The sequence below is a fragment of the Silurus aristotelis genome (assembly GCF_946808225.1).
Source record: "Silurus aristotelis genome assembly, chromosome: 16".
NCBI lineage: Eukaryota > Metazoa > Chordata > Actinopteri > Siluriformes > Siluridae > Silurus > Silurus aristotelis.
This window is the reverse complement of record NC_139589.1, coordinates 7,216,426-7,237,912: the sequence shown is the minus strand read 5'-3', so window position 1 is coordinate 7,237,912 and position 21,487 is coordinate 7,216,426. Positions and strand designations below refer to the sequence as shown.

Sequence of the window (21,487 nt, the reverse complement as noted above, 5' to 3'; positions counted from 1 at the left end):
CATCCATCCATCCATCCGTTCATTTTTTATATCACTCATCCTGCACATGGTTGTCTTGGGGAGCCTGGAGCCTATCCCAGGGAACTTTCAGTATCCATCTTAAATTTTTATGTTGAAATAGAGGACAGAAAAAAGACAATATAGAGATTGCGAACTCATATACTAAGTCATCTTGATGCTACTTCTCTGGTGTGTACTTTGTATCGCTCGTTGTTACTTTATCTATTTTTTGGCCTCCGCAATCAATTACTGAGATATTTTCATTTTCTTCATCTCGCTTCCATCTATACTATGCTATCAGGCAAGTAATTGAAGTCTAAATCTACCCACTGCTGAGCAGTTATGCTAAATCAATGACCTGCAGAGAACTGTTGCACAGTATGTAAAGAAATGTAAATAATGAGAAAGCTGCGTGTGCCGCTTGGACATAGAGTATACATTACAAACAGCCTTCTGTCATCAAACTATTGATTTCACTGTGTGTTATTAAATGTGGTGTGGAAAGCATGCAGCCTGTAATAACCATGAAAACAAGTGTGTGGAAAGAATGCTTAGTTTGAGTTGAGGAGGCCTGTGTCAAATTTCATTTGAACACAATCCACTCTGTTTTGGCGTATGTGTTTTTTAAGCAACAGATATGCTATTTAATATCCACAATCATTTGAAACAAAAAGAACTGCATGGCCTTTTATACCTTTTGTACACAATTTCTTTTTTAAGCACATGTCTGATTCTTGACTTTTTCTCTCATTGGTCAGAAGGAGTGTCATTTTTTCTGTAACTGCAGTTCTGGGTACAGAGCAAATCAATGCTTTTATATTAATGCACTTGTTTTAATACGATAATAATTTTTATAATAATTAATTCCCAGGGACATAAATGCCAGTCACTCCACATATTCCACATATTTAAGTCTAATACTAAATAGCTTAAAATGCATGTTGGTAATTAACAAATAAAAATGTCTTATTATATATATGTGCCATTTATTTATTATCAGTGACTTTAGTTTTGTTTTTTTGTAAATTTTTTTCCCTCATGGGTAAGTCTACTGAGAGCTGAGACCATTGCAGTAAGTGTTTCCTTGGTATTAAGCGTCATTTTTTTCTGTGTTATTAAGTGGAAGTAAAGGAGTAACTCTTGCCATATTTAAGTGATACTTTAAGTGATAACATTAGCAAAGAACATGCTGCGGAATAGGGATGGTAAGATTCACCGATTCGCATCGGTGCATCGCCGTAAAAGTTAACGATGTGATGCATCATTTCAAAAAAGTACGCATCGGATACACATTGCTATTTGTATTGCAATGTATTGTTTTTAACGTATTTGAATCGGTAAAAAAACTATTAAATTAAATATAAATAAATAGTATTTTTTACCGATTCAAATACGTTAAAAACAATACATTGCAATACAAATAGCAATGTGTATCCGATGCGTACTTTAAAAAAATGATGCATATTTAAAATTTTATATGTAGATTTAACATGGTGGAGGTAGGGCTGCATCTTCCTGGAGAAATAATACATATATATATATATATACAGAAAAAAGTGCAAAGGGGCCATAATCAATGCTTTGATAAATCCCAATTCATACAATTGACCTTCATTAAAGACAATTAAGACAATTTGTGTTATTAATACCCATGCTGTGAGCAGTTTGGTGGTGTTCGCTACTACTTCCAGTATTCTGTAAAACATTTTTGCTTACATTTCACTATCACTTATCAGGTGGGAAGTCCCCCCCCCCCCCCCCCTTTAATTTTCTTCCAACAGACAACTCATCTGTCACTTTCTTGCTGACTAGCTCTCTCAAAAAGGCATGATTTTAAACAAATCGTTCTATAATGCAAAGTATCCTAATTCAACTTTCGTTAAATCTACATGAAAATGATGTTAGGCCTTTGCAGAATCCCATGAGGCCAGTTCTGTGTTAGAGCTCCGAGTCTGCCTGTAAGAGGGAGAGGCAAAGCTGCAGGTGCTTCTAGGTTCATCACTCTACATGCACTTGTGGTGTATTCTGCTCTAGATTTCTGGTCTGGTTAAAGTAGGCAAATAATTATTGCAAGTGTGATGTAGTTTGGTTCATGGTTAATAGATGCGAAGAGTTGGTTATAAGCATATTATTTGTGTATTTCTATTGTCCCAGCCTTTAATAGGCCGGAGAATATGAATCAGTGCACTCTGGGTGAAATGTTCATCTGTAATATAGGGCAATTTATTGAAGCCAATCCTACTGTTAATATTTATTTAAAACTGAAATACCTAGAGGAAATCAACACAGACACAGAAAAAAAATGCTAAACTTTACACAGACAGCACAGACAAAATGACAGACAGTACACATAGCTCAGGTTGAAGGTGAATATAGATGTTTAGCTGATATAATGAAAGTGATAGCTGAGACTAGGTTTCACAGTGGCAAGCCATCTGGGCCAGCAAGGCCTTCTCTGCTGGCCTATCAGAATCATTGATTTAAGTTTTAATATATTTTTGTCCATGAATATGTATTGAATTTTTCTCTATTCTCTTCATGGTGTTTCTCTCAGGTGCGCTGTTGCTGCTGTGTCAGAGAGTGAAAGTTTATGACGGAGTTTCTTTCTAATCAGATATCAGCCATTACATCACGTACTGCCGCAAAACCAGCACTGTGAGCACTGTTATAAACTCTATGCTGCCTGAAGCTGTCACTTTAACTAATCAGACTGCATTTGGGTCACTCCAGGGCGCCCTCGCAGTTGTCAAAACACATCGCCATTTTCACGTCCTTTAATGGGATGGTTGTCAGGCTCACAAACCTCATCTGCAGCTGAAAAAAACAAATATATTCATGTGTATTTAGTACCTTTTTTTCATTTCACGATGGCTGATAGTGGAGAAGAAATTGATTTGGTCACACACACTTACAAGGACATTCACAGGACTGACCTTTTAAGAAAAGCTGGACATTGTAGAGGAAAGGTCAGCCAAAACAGTTGTTAAGCTTTTTCATAAACCATTTAAACCTTTGCATGTTTTTTTTGTAGAATTGGCACAAAAACACACAATTTGCCTAAATTTCAAATCCCCAGGAAAACCGTAATGCACGGACAAAAGCACAAAAATGCACAGAAAAACTGGGGTCATTTTAAGAGGTTATTATATTGATGCTTTTTCTTGAGATTATGTATATGGGTGTTGCAGCTGTGGCTGCAGTGAAAGGAGGCATGTGGTTATTAGGTTTCTTGCTTTAATAATGTCATTAATTATCTCTGTATGAAATACCTGACTGTGGTGCAGTGCTCTGTTATACTGCATTTCTGTATCAGTGGCGGGCCGTGCATTTGGTGCCTGGGCTTTCAGTGGGGACTTACCCAATACAACCACTATCACATAGCAATTATAGAAACCATCAATACTATACAAAAATACAATATAACAACGTGTGGCACTACACAGAGAGAGAGGCATTTCGCATATGGAGGGTGAATACCATTTTACTAAAGCAAGAAACCCAGTTAAAATTCCAAACATTTACACTACAACCGCAACTGTGCCACCTACATCATATGGAGCAGTTAAAAATATTTGTCTAATAACATGGCAAAAATATAAAAAATTAAAATAAATTCAACCTACTCTCCAGGGATGCATAATCATAATTTGCACCGCTCCTCAGAGGCTGTAAGACAGTGGTACCACTTGTATTCTTTGGTCTGGAAGTGGAGAACAAACCCTTTCCCGGGCTGAGACAAACTAGCTAGCTTCGGGGTTGGCCGACCTCCTCACGATGTCTAGTTTTTCTTCAAAATGGATTTTTAAGTATGTCCAAGACCAAATCAATTTCTCTTCCTCTGTAGGCATAACAAAAGTCTAACTTAGATGTATTAATGTGTGCAGGGCGCTACAGATGTGTTTTGCCAGTCAAACTTGGCTGTAACAGTTTCCCTCTGACCAACCAATAAGAGGATATAAAAATGCTGACACTACTCTGGACCAGCTGGCTGGCCGTGTAAAGCAAATTTGAAATCTGATTGGTTAAAACAAAAGATTTATTTCTTATAAAGACTATAGTAAAAGGGCCAGCAGTACAGACTTTAAAGGCCCTGGGCAGATTGACATGGTAGCACATAGAGGCTGAAATCTGATTGGACAAAATAAATCTAACATACCGTATTTTTCGGACTATAAGCCGCTACTTTTTTCCTACGCTTTGAACCCCGCGGCTTAAACAACGAAGCGGCTTATTTATGAATTTTTCCTGGGTTTTTCCCGGTTTCACAAACTTCAAGCCAAAAAGCTGAACCCCATAACATTAGACCAATGAAATTTCCGAACGGAAACGAAAAAACGCACCTCACCTGTGTTCTGAGCTGCACAGCACCGGGAGAAAAAACGTTTTTTTTAAACGCACGACGATGCCAAAAGAAAAACTCCCAAGAGAAATAGTTGTGAAAGGAAGGAGGAAGACAATGAACAATGACTTTCTTTGTAGGCTACTGTTTAGATACAAGCCGTTGTAACGTGTTGAGTCTGGGTGAAGGAAGAGCGCGCTAACTCCAGTTGCAACAGAAATCATATAAGCACAGACAGCTTTCCAAAACTCTTACTTTTTTATTTTTCTTGGCAACAGCGTTACGGTTTAGTCAAAGAAACTTAGAAATGAGCATCAGAAAATAATAAACACAAAATCCTCGTCTTGAACACACGCAGTAATAGCGGAAAAATGCAATGCCAGGCTATTCCCAAAATACCGCTATTGTCAGGAATCCCTCTGCCACGCCCCCTTCGGCGGCTGTCTAACCTCGTTGCTTGCCCCGCCCACACAGAGCTCCTCGCGATTGGGCTTCATTGAGAACACCTGAGGCTTATCCACACACTCATCACACCGCCTATATAAACACTTACTTCACACACACTCCCGGTCAGTTATTGTTTGTATGTGTGTGTTATGCTCTCGCTGTTCGCAGTACGATATTCCGTTTCTCTCAGCACCGCGCTCCCTTCGCGCACCCTTGGATATTATCACGACCCGCCTTGCAGTCGGTTCGGGACTTTGTGGGCCGCGCTCCGTGAAGCGCACTCGTTGCAAGTGTTTGTGTTGGCAGTGCCTGGTATTTACAATAAACATTGATTTGATATACTTCGGCTTCCGCCTCAGCTTCCCGCATTACAGCTATGCTTCTAATAGAAGCGCAACATATTTCACCCAACACCGTGTGTAACGTGTCTTTCGTTAAAGCCTGTGTAAAGTTCATTAGTGTACACTTGTTTATTTATGTTCAAAATATTTGTCAAATTTAGTGGGTGCGGCTTATATATGGGTGCTCTTTATACTCCGGAAATTACGGTACACATACTGGAAGCAGTGCAGCCAAAAGAAATGCTACGAAATGAAGAGAATAAACTGTTGGGAATAAATTAATACAATTTCATGGAAATATATTAGAACTAGCGGAAAGTACCCGTGCTTCGCTACGGAAGGCAGAACGCTAAGCAATATGGCAATAAGCAGTAAGCACTGAGCAGGACTGGATGATCAGAGATCAGAACGTAACGTCAACAAATAACGTACTACCCCTTTGTAGTACAGATACAGGGCAAACTACTTTAAAAATAATTTTTATCGTGCATCTAACATCATAAGAAACAATGTAGTAAGTTTCATGAGGATCCGTAATGTTATTTCGAAGAATTTACAATGCGTGAGAAATCGCGTTTTTCGCGAGTTAGCCGCGATCCAGGTCGAAATTTTCAAAACCCTTTCTTAGTGAGCACCTAAGACCCAAGAGGAAGGTATGTTCCAAATTTCATTGCAATCCGTTCAGTGGTTTTTGAGATTTCGTGATGAGTGAGTGAGTCAGTCAGTGGTATTTGAGCTTTATATATATATATATATATATATATATATATATATATATATATATATATATATATATATATATATATATATATATATATAGATTTAGGTTGTAAATGTAGGTCAGTGCTTTTGAAAGTGTTTAGGCCAGCAGAGAAGGCTTTGCTGGGCCTGATCGTATAACACTATTGAAAGCTTAGTAAAATAAATAAGTTTCATAATATTAATTAAAACTGTAATTGTATTTAAAAAGTGTAAAAAAATCCACCTTGCCGCTGAACATTTTTCAACATCATAACACATAGTGTTTAATTGTGTGAATATTGACTCTAATGGGTTTAAGATAGGATTAGACAAGGTCAAGTTTAAATATGTTTAGGTTTATGATTTTATGATGAGTAGATACGGTTAAAGATTATCAAACGCTTTGTGGATATACGGACTAAATTTTCCCTGTAGTGTATGTGTTAGGTCATGGCAAGCTAATGAATTCAGTAAAAATTTAATAAATGTAATTCAATTTAGTTTCAATCTAAAAGCCGCATGTGTGCATAGCTGAATATAAAAGTGTCTAGATGAATAAAAGATATATATGACAATAATAAAGACATTGATTTCCCAAGAATATATTATATTCCTGTAGGTTATTGCTCTACATTGCTTTGTTTGTATTATTTTATAATTACTGCACAGATTCTAAGAGCTGCTCAGAGAGGATGGCTTCTGGTTGCTTTAGTGTTTAAGGATTCAGTGCATGAATCTTTTGAATGTTTTATATAAGCTTAAGAAATGTGTGATAATTGTTAATGCATAAGTGAAAGCTGCTGGATAATAAAGACCATATAAAACACTTTTTGACTCTGCATTCAGTTGCCTGTGGACAGGATATTTAAAAATCACTGCAAGGCTGGTTCAAGGATTTTGTGAGATCTCAAGAACTTGTCTGTTTCTCTTTGGTAATAAAGTCTTGAACCATTGCGAATCATTTTCAAATTGTCTGACCATTTCTTCTGTTCTCTACAACCTTTATGAGACAGAAATGCATGTGTACATATAGACTATCTGAGTGAGAGAAAGAGAACAGTGTGGTGGTTGTAATGATAGACATCCTGGAGAATACTGCATGTTCCCATAGGTGTAGTGTACGAAAAATGGCTGCTTATAGAATGTCCTGTACCTTTCCTGTCAACTGGTCGAATGGCATCATAAATCAGTTGAAATAAAGTAATAAAAAATTAAATAAAAAATCTTTCATGTTCTTCGGTTTGTCCCTTTATCATAAGTTTTCCATTTCAGTGCAGCAACTCTTACTGAGGTGTCTCAGTATCGAAGCTTCATCCTTGTCCATTATTTAATGTAATCAGGATACTTCATTTCACGGTACCTTTAGTTTTATTTCATACTTTTCAAAATAAATTATAGCTTGACAAGATGAAGGTTGTTGGAACATAGCATAGGTACCTACTGCAAATCGGTGACAATCTGATTCACATGGTCTGTACTGGCATGTTTTTGTATATCCTTTTAAGGCTGTACAATTAATTATGTAGTGAAAATGTTTTCAATTATTCATAATTACATTCATCTTCAGTTAGTGCTTCAGCCAGTCAGGGTCATGGTGGCGCGATTGGGCACGATAAGGGAGTTCGCTTTGAATGGGATTACAGGCTATCAGAGCCACCATTCACACACTCATTTATATGTAGCAAAGATTACACAGGTTCATGGGACAAAGGCAATAACACAAGCTCAGAAACACACTCAGGAAGCTTAAATTTATGACATGGTCATGGTGTCCACTCTGCCCACCACTGTGCAACCCACATTGTCAATTTAATTAAGCATAATCAATGATGATATGTATGGCATGGACTGTTTTCGAGTATTTATTAATTACTATTGGTTAGCGCAATAAAAGAGCAGTGCTATGGCGATTTATACATCACCTGCTTATAATGAAGGTCAGAGTGAGTAAAATGCCATTTTCTGCTGATTTTATATAATAAAATGTTTTTTTATAGTGATTTGAAAGTCGAGTACAGTAATCGTGATGATCTTTTCAGGTGTTAAAGTGCACTCCATCCAGCAAGAGATGTAATGCCATTCACCTGTGCTCTTTCTCTCCCTGCAGTTTGACATGCAGCAGATGTCTCTGGAGGAACTGAAGCAAGTTCTGTTCCATGCCTTTCGGGACCATCTGACAATGAAGGACATCGAAAACATCATTGTGAATGAGGAGGAGAGCCTGAAGGACAGCTCAGGAAACTGCCAAACTGAATTTGAGGGAGGTGAGTGGTAAAGATTGCTGGCACGATACTTTACTGGATTCACTGGATCGCTGGCCGATAGTTGATGATATTTCTTGTCCATGGTTTTAGTATATACTATAATGCTGAAAAAAATCTTTTTTTTATTTATCGCGGTTGACTGAAAGGTCAAATACAACAAAACGAATAGTAATTTTACATTCAAACTGTGATGTGCACACCATACAGCAGTGCCCTAGTTGTTATAGGCAATAATTTCATGTTTCACGTATTTCCTCTCTGCTGCTTTTTTGTTCATAATAATTCATTACATTTGCCATTTGGATGTGCAATGTGCCACAATGAAAATGGCCTTTGGTTTCACTCGGAACATTACAGTGGATGAATAAGACTAAAACTAGGGCAAGTGTGACAGGAAGACAGAGATCAGACAGACAAATAAAGGGAAAGAAGAAGAATGTGATCTATTTCCTCACAAGGATGCATAAGTAGTCCTGTTTTTTCTTTACAAGGCTGCAAATGGTAGAATGAGTGAAATAAAAATGAAAGAAAAACCCCAGGTGAGAGAGAGAGAGCGGAGGGGGCACAAATCTGATTCCTTAATCAGAAAGGTGAATTAGGAGTAGATTTAAGTGTATTTGTAGATACACTTCCAGCCTCACTCTGAGAGATCAGGAGAGAGACAGATGGGCTGCTCTTCTACATTTTAAAGCCTCACAGATTAGAAAGCAGAAGAGGTCTTTTAGCTTGTCTACAGGTGAGAGACATAAAATAAAGCTTAATAGCTTTTACCAGTTGCTATAAACTTCACCCAGGATGGCTATGGTCTGAGCTGAGGACTATTAAGCAGGGCAGTTTGATGTAGACAATGATGATCATCTCCAGGTTTGACAATGATATTGTCTTATCAAAAACTTTGATTGTTTTCACCTACAAATTTCAGCCACAATTTTTTTTTTCTGTTTGACTCTTTAGTGCACTCCAAAGGGAAGAATCGTCAAACATGTGTCCGCAAAAGCCTCATCTGTGCTTTCGCGATGGCCTTCATCATTAGCGTCATGCTCATTGCAGCCAACCAAATGTTGCGTAAAGGTATGGACTAGCTCCGTCCACTGTGACCCGTGAGTGATATTACCTCTGCTCCACTTATCTAGCCAAACAAGACTGAATATGTCGCTGACGGTTATCGCTTTTGTAATTGGGCTTGCAGTGAGCAAGCGTCCCACTGTGCAGAAGACACCAGCCCACTACTCTCTGGATTTAATGCACTCTAAAGACTTCTATGCATCCGGTTTTTAAAGCATATGATGAAGTACTTCTTTCTCAGAAGAACCCAAGTCAACCCATGGATGTAAGAAAAGGCAAAAACTAACATGACAAAACTCAAATAACTGTTGTTTTACCCTCCCTTTATCTCTCTGACAGGAAGACACAAGGGCTTCGTTCTGGTGCCCTTTTAATGCAATAAGATTTTGGGCCCCCTCTTGTTTTTGTGCGTGTTTATCTCACATCTTCTCATCATCTCCAGACTCTCTCTGAAACTGGAGTCATGAGGAGGATTCACCATTCACCAGTATCTCCCATCAAGTTCAGCTCATTCTCTGTATTTGAGCATGTGCATGTAAATTTGCTTCAGTTCAAATAACGAGGGACCTTTCTTCGGAAATTTACACACTGTAGCAAAGCACAATGAACGAAATATTCCATTCAATTTTAGAAATATAGGGCTTTAAACAACTGAAATAAAAGCGCTATAGAAATTAAATTGAATTGAAATTAAATATGGTACCATATTTTCCAGACAATAAGTTGCTCCAAAGTAATATATATATATATATATATATATATATATATATATATATATATATATATATATATATATATATATATATATATATATATATACAGCATATGCTGTATTTGAATTTTTGTCGAGGCAATTCTTTGTTTAACTTTCTTTTGAGTCACAAAGAACACCAATGGAAATCAAAATGACACCTTCTTTCAGGCAATATTTATTTGAATGTATTTTGACAATCATGCAGATTTGGGTCATACAGACAACACGATAGCCAGACAGACAGACAGACAGACAATGCTTCCTGATCCTTCCTTATGGGGAGGTGGTAATTAAGTGGTTTAAGCCTCTGGGTTATTGATTGGAAGGTCAGGGTTTAAGCCTCGGTATCACCAAGCTGCCATTCTTGGGGCCCCTGAGCAAGGCCCTTAAACCTCAGTGCACCTGGGGCACTGTATCATGGCCGACCCTGCACTCTGACCCCAGCTCCTATCATTGTTAGGATATGCGTGCTGTAAAATACATGTGACAAGTATAAAGCACCCCCTATCCTGATTGGTTAGATGTTGGTGGTCCACCTCGTTATAATTTTGTCTTATTTATAGAGCATTATTTATGGTGCACCACAGTGACCAAATGTTTCTTCTCTGAGCAGATATTTATGTATTCATATAATATATGAGGAAGCTTTTGACTTTGGACCTGGCAAAGGTCAATTTATTGTCTGGAACATATGGTTAAAAAAAAAAATCTAACACAGATTATTGCCAATAGCTGTAAATGGACAACTGTGTAGCTATAATTCAATAACTAGCTATGTTAGTATGTTAGTAATTGCTAGTCATGCTTGGATCAATGTAAAGACATATCAGGGGTAATTCTTTCTGATCGCAACTGAGTATGAGGTCTTTTAAAGGTCTGATAAACATTTTGTCTGATTACCAGTACAGTGACTCACTTCTGCGGAAGTGTCTATGACAAGATTATTGGACTTTTTTGGTCCATTTTTGCTTACTCATTCAGTTCAGACTCAGGCACAGATTAATGCAACATTTACGTGCACCTGAAATAAACTGGTCTGTCTTGAAACCTTGTATTTTTAATCTCCTGTTACTGTATGTAACCCTTTCTCTGTAGTGATAATATTATAACTGTTTTGAATATATTTAAAAGTGTCAATATTCCCTTTGCCTGTTCACTCTGTTTATGTGTAATAAAGTAGCAACGTTATGTTTTCTCATATAGCACTACATGCATGTCTATGTATAAAATGTTATATAGCAGAAGTGTCTGTTGGATGCATACCTAAATGTCTAGTCCTTGCATGTCAGAATCTGTTTCTACACCTATGTGTAAAGCATTGGGTTTGCTGGGGTTTGTTTTCCTGGAAGAAATCAGCTGTCTTCCTGTCATCTCTCATGTTAAATACGAATTGATGAGATAACTGAAAAAAAATGGACCGATATAGGTAATTTTTCCAAAGAATAAAACATACCAGGGTATGCTGTTATAGAAAATGAATTAGTTGCTTGGCATTACCAGCCTAAAGCTAATAATTCTTCAATAGCAGGATGTTCTGAAGTGTCTTATTCCACAAGACTTCAGCATTTTGCCAACTATTACAATTTTCATTTATTGAAAAACAACACCACTTTATGAACTGGTCCTTGTTACAAAACAAATTAGTTCCCTGTTATTACTTCTCTCCCTCCTGCTGAAATATTTAAAGTTACAGCTTTACCTCTGACTGTTACAAAGTGCTGACACCGGAGTCTCATTCCAAAAACGTTAAATAAGCATCTTCTCACAAACTCCTTCTCCGTTTATGTGGAACCTCCGCCTTGCAAGTCCTGTGTAAGTTGTTACTATAAAACCAGTAATGTGTAAGAAAGGAGCGCATTAATATAAACCTGTGATTTGTCTCACAGCCGACCCCATTGTCAGAGCTTCTGTTAGAGAGAATGAACTAATTAATTAACACCTTCAGACTAATGAGATTGGTTGATTTAACCGTGCTGTTGTATAATCTTGAAACATAGCTGTACTTAGAAAGGAGACAAGATATGTGTAGGGGTGTAAAGATTTACTGAAAATCCAAGAAAGGTCGGGACTGTAAGAATCCAGAAGCAATGTAGTCAAAAGCAATGAATGAGTACAGAAAATTTGCAACAGCACTAGTGCAGTTCTTCCTTTTTACCAATGAAATGCTGTATTGAAATGCAATTCCAGTACCAGTGAAGATGTGACCCCTGTAAAGTCAGTTCCTTTGAAAGTTATTTAACTGTTTCTTAAAAATTCTGCATAACATTATGTCACATCAAAATTAAATTAAATTCTATTGTTTAGAATAGTCAGATCTTTTTTAGATTGGACTGCAGAAGTTGGTTTGTCTAAGAGATGCGAACAATAAGTGGTCAGTGATGCCACCTAGTGAGCACTGGCAAAAGTGCAATTTTCATTATATTGATCATAAGTGCATGTAAAATGACCTAATAGGAATTTGTTAAAACCAATAAAATATGTTTTAATTATATCATTTCCAGTTAATATTATAATTGTAAAAATATATGCAATGTTCTGTCCTTACAGATAGAAATTCTTCTGTCTTGTACCATTCATGAAGATGCCCCCAGTTATTAATTTATAATCACCTCATTACTGCCAAATCGAATTCTCTCACTGTCTTCAGTTTCAAATACTCAGTAATAGACTTCTTTTGCCACTTTTTTGATTGTATAAGTTTTTAAAATAATTGTGTTTACTACACTTTATTACAGGTTTTATGTTGCTTAAGAATGATTGATCCTTTTATTTCTTCTTAAGTTTTTATTATACTTTCAGTAATTTTGTATCTGGTTAAGGGGACAGTGGGCTCTTGAATCTAGTTTGCTCTCAATCCAGAATCCTCTCTTTTAGCATGCCAAGTGAAACTTTCAGAAGAAATTTGTATTATGTATTTATTCTTATGTATATGCCGTATTTTAATTTTAATAAGTGTAGATGGGATTGTGGATGCACAACGGTGTACACCTTGCATGCAGGCTATGGATTGACAGTAAAATGATAGCAATATGATTTTTAAATAAGGAAAAACAAAACGTAAGAAAAATATGAACATATTATTTATATACTGAATAAATGCCCTATACAGTGAATGTGAAAATAAACACATTGTAAACTACAGTTCAGACTCTTCTTCCTTTATTTGTCTTGTATTATTATTGGGAAAAACCAATGAAAACCACTGACCTCATTGTCACTGGTCGCATTGGACTAGGATTTGCTCATGCCAATAGAAGGGATGTGTATGATATGGTCAACAACAATACTCTAATAGGCTGTGGCATTCAAGCATTCAGGCACAAAGTGTCACAAAGTACACAGTATATTCCTCACAGCATTACACCACCTCCAACAGTCTGTTTAAGCAGGTCTAGTAGAGCAATATGAGTATTAAAATCACTGTAAGACAAAACATGATCAAATTTAGTATGAAATAAATAATGTAAGCTATTATATTGTGTAAAAATAGTAAATATTCATAAGCAGCATACCAGACAATGATTATGGTGTTTCATAGACAGAACAATTGTTTAAGTGTAATGATTATAAGTATATAGAAAAATGTGCATTTATATGAAGAATAGATAAATCACTCATAAATGTTGATACTTTTGATTCTGGTGTTGTATCAATGATAATAAAAATATCGATAATCTCTGGTAGATGCCAAACTGCATTTCGTTAATGTGTACCTGTACTATAATTTTTTTTTTCAATCAATCAATCAATCAATCAATCAATCAATCAATCAATCAATCAATCAATCCATCTATCCATCCATCCATCCATCCATCTATCTATCTATCTATCTATCTATCTATCTATCTATCTATCTATCTATCTATCTATCTATCTATCTATCTATCTATCTATCTATCGTTTTGTAAGCATGATTAATCAGATTTCAAGACCGAAACTGTCTGGGGAGATCACGTGCTGTTCTGTGCTGCTCTGTGATTGGACAAAACACACACACACACACACACACACACACACACACACACATTTTCCGTTTCATTTTCCCCGTAAAACACGTGAACGCCTTACAGTTCGGACTTCAAGGAAACCTTGGTAGGTTTTGCAAAATATTACAAGTATGTGTAATGATGCCGTGTTTACTGATTTACTGGTGTTTAATTTATATATACAAACTGTTTACTCTGTATGGAGAGAAAACCCGGAAGTGACGGATTCGTGCGTATAAATCAATAGAGCTTTTTTCTGCAGTACTTTTCCTTCCTAATGCAAAATTATACTCTAGCAAATAGACATGTAAAATGGATATATTGTAAAATTGATATATAGCCGATGCTGTTCACCATAAATTATCTCGTTTTTTGCTGTGTATTTCAAATTTATTTTATTATCTGGACAAAATTACCTCTTCCTCTTTTGTTTTTGTTTTAACCATGGTAGATTAGTATTCTATCACAGTAAATCTAGACCAGAGATGCCCATGGTGACTGTTCATTTAGTATGCAGTGTATATATGAGAAGGGGGGCACTGATACAAATCTTTATTTATATTTTAATATGTAATTATATATCTAGTTTTGTTTAATGTCCGTCATTTAAATCAAAAGTTAATTCGGATTAGTCTCTGTTTATAGGCCATTGATATTAAAAGCACATTGCTGTACTGTTTATACAGCCATCTGGACCGTTATTTTCTCCAAACTTTCAGCTGAAACAGATAAAGATATTCATTTAACAACATATTTTGTTTTATTTTTTAAGCTGCAGAAATACAAATCATAATGAAAGAACATAACTGAATACAAATTAGCCCAATTTTGGGAAAACTTTCAAAAAGAAAAATCATAAGATGCTGCTTCATGTCTCTCATTAGAAGTTACTGATATCACAGGCTTGTGGCTTTTTAGTTTATAACCTGGATTGCTGTTAAGCATTGTTTATATTGTACCATTTTTAAGTTTTACTCAACTAGAAAACTTTGAAAGTTAAGCTGCATTAGTAGCAAATTACAGTGTAATGCTGTCTATCTATTTAATTGTCTTTGTTTGCTTGTTTCTTTGTTTGTTCATAAATATAATATAATCTGAAATAAGGGGAACCATGGCAACTTTAATTTCAAAACAATACATATTGGTATAAGGCATATTTACTTTAGGCCAACAACCCTCAATGAAGTGTGATTTTTGGCCCTTCATAGTAAAAGGTTTGGGCACCTCTGGACTAGACAGACTCATACAAGCACACAAACATACACACACATAGCTACAAACCTAAAACCCAGGTTCATTTTAAGCTTGCAAATCTTTTTGTGTGTTTTGGGGCAGAGGGAGGAAACCAGAGAACCTGGAAAGCCACATAGACACATAGAACATGCAACAGTCTAATCTCAACTTTATGATAATTAGACCAGAGACTTAACCACTGCTCCCACTGCCACTATATAGGCATGAACAATATGGTCACTGGTATTTAGACACATGACACCCATATGTGCTTTTTCATCTCATTTCAGATTTAGTTGATATTTGCTGTTGTAATAATCTTCTCTCATCAGGAAAGCTTTCCACTAGATTTCGGAGATGCTTGTGAGAGCATTATTGATGTCCCAATGTTGTTCACTGGGTTTGAGATCTGTGCTCTAGGCAGGCTCATTGAGTTCTTCCTCTCCAAACTTTGCACACCAAGTCTTCATGGACACTCTATGCAAATGAGTGTTTTCTACTTTGTACTAACAGTTTGGGAAAGCAGCACATAGGTGTGATGTCAGGTGTCCACAAACTTCTTTCTAGCCATATACTGTATTTTTCTTTCCTCCGTGTTGCACTTTGCTTGTCCTCCTCATTTAACCAACGCTTGCTGTGTTGAATCCCACTCATTTCCCAAGAGAGTGTTATAGCTTTCCATTTTCACTCCTGTCACACCTCGCTGCTGCCAATTTGCCAAAAACCCCTTCTGAGCTCAGATCTGATTTCTGTTCAGGGTTGCCAGGGATGCATTATAAAAGCAGCTTCATGGCCAATTAAAACCATAATTCAAAATTTTTTTTTAAACACATGTACACTCATTAACACATTTGTTGTTACTTAGTACATCCACAAATCTGCACATAACCGCAAACAACAGAATATATGGTTATTTTTACCGTTTAAATTTTTCTATCATGAATGAAATATTATTTGGGGTACACAGCCAAGTCACTATATTCAAAGAGGTGCTTAATGTGTGATTAGAATCAGCACACTTGAAGCAGCAATGTTTAGATTTTTCAAGGGTAATAAATGTTGTCAAAGGAAACCGATAGCTAAGAGTTGAAGTGGTGGCCGGGATACAGGGTCATGAAGCAGCCATACGTGAATTACATGCTACTTTTTTAGAAAGAAATATTGAATTGGAAGCCATAATAATTTATGGGAAAGAACCTGAGCATTCCAGGAAAATGATAGCGGATAAAGGAATGTTGGTAAAGTAAAAAATAAAGTTGGGCATTGCACATATACCACTGAAGAGGGTATATCAAGACTGAGTGTTGACTTTCATGCAACTCCCTGGCTTTATTTTTTGCTGAATGAAGTCTTCTTCTTTGACACCACAACCCTGGATCCTGAACTTTACTTTACTTTATGTTACTATTAATAATAATTGGTCACAACCTATATAGTCTACTGAGAACTACTCAAAAGTATCAAATACAGACTTCTTATCACATGTAATAAATAAAAGCAGCATATGTACAGAGCCTGTCAAAGTTTGGAACCACTTAACACTTCTTGTTACTTAGACAAAGGTGTTGTTCATTAGTTGGAGATTGTTTTCTGACCTTGTAATCCAGTTCATTGCCGAGCAGTTCAGTAGGATTTAGGTGCAGTGACTTGGCAGGCCTTCTATTGATAGATGACACTCCAGCCGACTGTTTGCTCTCTTAATAACGCTTACAGATCTTGGACATGTGCTTCGGGTCATTGTCTTTTTGTATGGTGATGTTGATTCAGTATTCCTTTCAACAAAGAGTCTCCAACCTTCCATGCTCCAAAACAACCCCAAACCATTAAACTTCCAATTAGTCTAGTAACATTTTTTTCTCCTCTTCTCTGTCTTACACACATTCTTCTGTTAAAGCCAAAAATGTAAAATTTAGACTAATATGTTCACAGATCTTGCTTCCAGTCATTCACTGGACATGCATATCTCTCAAAAACATTCTTCTTGACAGGCACTATATCATTAGTATGAACTATATTTAAGGTGTTATTAAATAACATACAGTAGTAATTCAGTGTCTTAATTTACTCTTTACTTTGATTTTACTGAACTGAACTCAGAGCAGAAGAAATAATGCTTTTTTTTTTATCTCTTACAAAGCATCCACACTGACTATATTTTCTGTTGACAGGTCTGCATTTTGCTGATGTTATTCTAAATGCATTTGACAGGTGAGACTGATTTGTTTTCCATTTCAGTCCTTGCACAATGTACAAAATATTGCCCTTTACAAGTATTTCTGCTTTTATACATGCAGTCTTATGCAATTCTCTGAGGATTGTCGAAATCCAGTCTGACCAAAAAACTGTATGCTTATGAATCAACAACATAATGAATGAGTCATGTTGTCAGGAGGCTACACCCAGGAGTCTACACCCAGCTCCACCGTTCATGTAAAATGAATAAAATAGACAATAATTTGTTATTCTTTTTTTTTCTGAGAAGGCCCCCAATAGGATTTGATTGCACACTGAAATTTGTACCTGGATTTAATGGATATATATCCAAATGAACACACAATGTTGAAGGAACACAAAATGTCTTGAAAATTACTTCTCGGTTCCTGTATTTAAGCCCTACTTAAAACATGTCGATGATGCGAATATACGAATCAGCATGAAACGTTCTGGCCACAATATTTCACATACCATAGCATATATTATATTGCAATATAACACTAACGTGCTTGCATTGTGTTGCAGATCAAGCATGAGCATGTGACTAGTGCATCGGCTCTTCATCAGCAAAACCCAACCTAAGACATTCTGGTGGAAGGAAAAGCATAGACTCATGTAATTTTAGCTTTGCTGAACTCTGTAATCATTTGTGGCTGCAAGATGAAAATTGGCGAATATAAAACATACTTTTCTTTTCTCTCATACGGTATGTTTCTCAGACAAGTAATGGAGGTTAAAGACATAGTGGCGAGTAAAGATGTTCGAATGGTGACTTTACAGCGGAAGATAGAGTCTGCAAAATCCCCTGAGGAAAGAGAAAGATTTGAGAAGGAAAAGTTTGAGCTCCTGCAGGTAACCTGTGATTGATTACACAATTTGTTAACATAAGCTGCTGTAACTGTCCAACTATTAGCTAGTTATGACAGGATTTGTAGCTAAGAACATACAATCTCAAGTGTTTTTTGCCATTTCAATTCTGCAATACTAGTGTGTGTTAAGCTGGCTAGTTAGTATAGGTAATTTAACAGACTAACAAACTAACATTAACTTATTTTTTTATAGTAATAGATTTTTGTTATATGAAAATATTCAATATAAATATAAAATATTACAATAAACACCATAGAAATGAATTGAATGCTTTATATGGTTAGTAATTTTTTCCCCCTCCAGAGGTCATTCTTTTTTTACCACAACATTAATCTTTTATAAAAATGTATTTTTCCATACTTATAATCGCGTTTTAGTTATATAAATCTGAGGTGTATCTGTGAAATGACTTACTAAATGAATAATACTGTACATGCTATATAGACAAAAGTATTGAGACACCTGACTTTTTCAGCCATATGTGGTTCTTCCCCAAACTGTTACCACAAATTTGGAGGCACACAATTGTCTTGGATGTCTTTTAAATTGTCACCAGCATGACACCAGCCACTGCACAAAGTATGCTTCATAAAGATATGAATTACATGGTTTGGAGTGGAAAACTTTGATTGGGCCAAGATAGAGCTCTGCACCACAGCCCTGCTCACCCTACTTTAGTACCTGACTTTATAAACACCCATGTGGCTGAATGAGCACAAATCTGCATAAATTTACTCCATAATCTAGTGAAACTTCTTCCCAGAAGGGTGGATCTTATTATAATAGCAAATTTGGACTAAATGTGGAATGGGATGTTCAAAAAACACATGAAGATTATGGTCAGGTCATATTTGTGGTTTTTTCTTTTAAATTTCTAAGACAAAACAATTCGTTAGTCATGTTACTGAGTGACTGAAGATGTTTCTATTGAAAAATTTAAAGCAACAGTCAATAATAATAGTCATAATTATATATTATACATAATAATAATAATGGTTCATTGGTCTGGTCCATTTTATAATTATATATATTTTTTATTAATATTATATATTTCGTATTTTTATTTATTTTATTTTAAATGAATATTCTATTGTGGTTTCTCGTTCTATAGGGAAGAGAACAAGTCATAAAATCAATGCGAGAAATAGTGTCAAAATGCACAAACTCCAATGAAGAAGTCGAAAGAATTATGCATGGAAAAAGCCATGCCTACACAACCAGGGAATATAAGGAAGTTGCTGAGTACTACAAAGTAAAGTGCTTTAACTGGCACGACGCAAAGGTGGAAATCTCCCTTTTTTGCTGTATGTGTAGATGTGTTTAATGTCCCCATGTCATTCTGCCTGTTTTCACACTGTATTTATTGAATTTCCAGTATCAGTCTGCAATGGAGCATCTGTACCTTTTCTCTAACCTGCTTGAGGAGAAAGTTACAGTGGAACGGTAATGTCCTCCTGCAATGTGTGCATATGTATTTTGGATATACATATTTTAGACTCTATTACTACCAATTATTTACACTTATTGTTAATTTTAGTTGCCTTGAGATCGAGTTAAATGAAAATCTTAAATCTGGAATAATTGAAACTGAGATTATTGTCTTAAATAGAGATTCTATACATGGTTAAGGTTTCTTTTAACCTGCACTCACACCTGAACACAACAAGATTTCTACAGTTTTATAATTTCTGCCCAATGTTCCCTTTTAAACCACCACAGAACAAACAGGGACTAAACATTATGGGGCATTTTTAGCACAGTATTGATACACTGACATGGTATTTTGTTTGTCAGCATCACTTCCTGCTTCAACTTAAATGAAGTTTTACACATTTAAAGACTCAGATCAGCAAAGAGAACATTAAATTTTAATAGTGTTGCTGATTTCCAGGAGTATGAGCACCTTTTTTATTTACATGTGGGCATCAGGTAAGCAACAAAGTTGACTACCAGTGGGTAGCTTTTATGCTTTGCATACATAAAAGTTACTATGGCAACCAGTAGTAGGAAAAAATGGAATGATAAAGAGTGTTTTGTTGCTTGTTAGTGTGAATACAGTGTATGAACTTTTGCAGTAATCATTATGACTGTCCTGTGGTGATTTCAGCACTCGTACTGTAACCGTAATCGCTGAGCCTTTTTTCCCCACACACACTGATTATTGTCTATAATGTACAAATTTATATTTCCAGTTACCTTTGTCACCAGTCATCAGTGGCATGATATTGTTTCTAATTCAGTTCATCTCATATAAAAATCCACTGCTATATCTGATGCACACACACACACTCACTCTCCCTTGTCAGTGTTATTGTTGTAATGAGCATAGTCAAGACAGATAGCAGGGGGAAATTTACGAACCGGGTATGATTGTGCATAGCAGCAATTTGCACATCGCAATGCACAGTAAATGCTTTTCTACATAAAGGAAAGTAGGTTCAAGTTTGGGCTTTACAATAAACATGTAACATTTCATCAAACTTTTAACATATCACAACCTTTAAAGTGCTTTCTTTACCTTTTTTTAGGATTAAGACTGCAATTGATGAAGTGGGAGCTGCCATGAGAGCTGAAAAGAAAAAGGAGATGGACCAGCCGAAGGAAATTGAGCAGGAAAAAATGTAAACCGAAGGCAGAAAAAACTCGAACAAAGAAGACAACCACTCCAAGAATTAATAAATTTTTAAGAATATCTATTAAAAAAAAAAAATAGGAGAGGTTATGGAGAAATGTTTTCCAGACTGCTAAATTGGTATTAATAAATCACTTTGTCAGATGTTTTAATCACTACATGTAAACTGAGAAATTATTCATTGTGATATATTTACTGCTTCTTTTGCTTGAAATTGCACATGTTTACACTTAATTGAGAGTGATCAAGACAGTCAGTTAATCTTAATCATCTTTAACCTTATGCTTCAAAGTACAGACCTGACAAAACTGAAAAAGATTGTTTAAACGTAATTCTGAGATATAATATATAGAATTCAATGGGACATTTCCACTAGTGTAAAAGGTTTAAGAACATAAATCAGAATAAAGTAATCCATGTTTCAGTTTGATTTTTTTTTTTTTCCCCATCTACTATCCCTTTTCACTCTCCGGTCTGCTTTAAAAAAGCATTTTACATAGTAAATATAATTTTAAGTAAATATAATATCCTTGAACATGCATGATTAAAATGCACATATTTTTAGGTTGGTACTGGTGTCCTCTCATCTTTAGACATTGTG

The 21,487-nt window shown here is 35.9% G+C and overlaps 3 protein-coding genes across 9 annotated transcripts in view; 2 read left to right on the top strand and 1 right to left on the bottom strand.

Moving 5' to 3' along the window:
* The window catches only part of caln2 (calneuron 2), a 36,938-nt gene extending 26,973 nt beyond the window's left edge, over positions 1–9,965 (top strand). Inside the window, exons 5-7 of one of the 2 annotated variants that reach the window (XM_083564785.1) lie at positions 7,976–8,132; positions 9,087–9,232; positions 9,322–9,965. In XM_083564785.1, coding sequence (XP_083420911.1) covers positions 7,976–8,132; positions 9,087–9,214 — 285 coding nt within the window. In that variant the 3' untranslated portion in view covers positions 9,215–9,232; positions 9,322–9,965. Of the gene's footprint in view, positions 1–7,975; positions 8,133–9,086 lie in introns of both variants that reach the window. The other variant, XM_083564784.1, reaches the window with a different exon arrangement.
* The window catches only part of mettl27 (methyltransferase like 27), a 147,997-nt gene that overhangs the window by 85,874 nt on the left and 40,636 nt on the right, over positions 1–21,487 (bottom strand). The window lies entirely within an intron of this gene.
* LOC310739151 (legumain-like) lies at positions 13,937–21,450 on the top strand. 6 transcript variants are annotated; one of them, XM_083564798.1, is made up of 7 exons: positions 13,937–14,043; positions 17,339–17,378; positions 17,910–17,999; positions 18,104–18,236; positions 19,366–19,536; positions 19,630–19,697; positions 20,783–21,450. In XM_083564798.1, exons 4-7 carry the CDS (start codon positions 18,111–18,113, stop codon positions 20,877–20,879), a joined length of 462 nt encoding a protein of 153 aa, XP_083420924.1. In that variant the 5' UTR covers positions 13,937–14,043; positions 17,339–17,378; positions 17,910–17,999; positions 18,104–18,110; the 3' UTR covers positions 20,880–21,450. The 6 variants fall into 6 exon arrangements, with proteins under 6 accessions (XP_083420924.1, XP_083420926.1, XP_083420927.1 ...); XM_083564800.1 differs by having other exon boundaries at positions 17,339–17,672; positions 17,736–17,999; XM_083564797.1 differs by having other exon boundaries at positions 13,948–14,066.

What these genes read in the sequence shown, in the direction of transcription:
- LOC310739151 (XM_083564798.1), top strand. Translation starts at nt 18,111, where the DNA reads ATGGAGGTTAAAGACATAGTGGCGAGTAAAGATGTTCGAATGGTGACT. An exon ending in AAAAGTTTGAGCTCCTGCAG is followed by an intron (nt 18,237 to 19,365) that starts GTAACCTGTGAT and finishes CTCGTTCTATAG; the next exon opens with GGAAGAGAACAAGTCATAAA. An exon ending in TTAACTGGCACGACGCAAAG is followed by an intron (nt 19,537 to 19,629) that starts GTGGAAATCTCC and finishes TTGAATTTCCAG; the next exon opens with TATCAGTCTGCAATGGAGCA.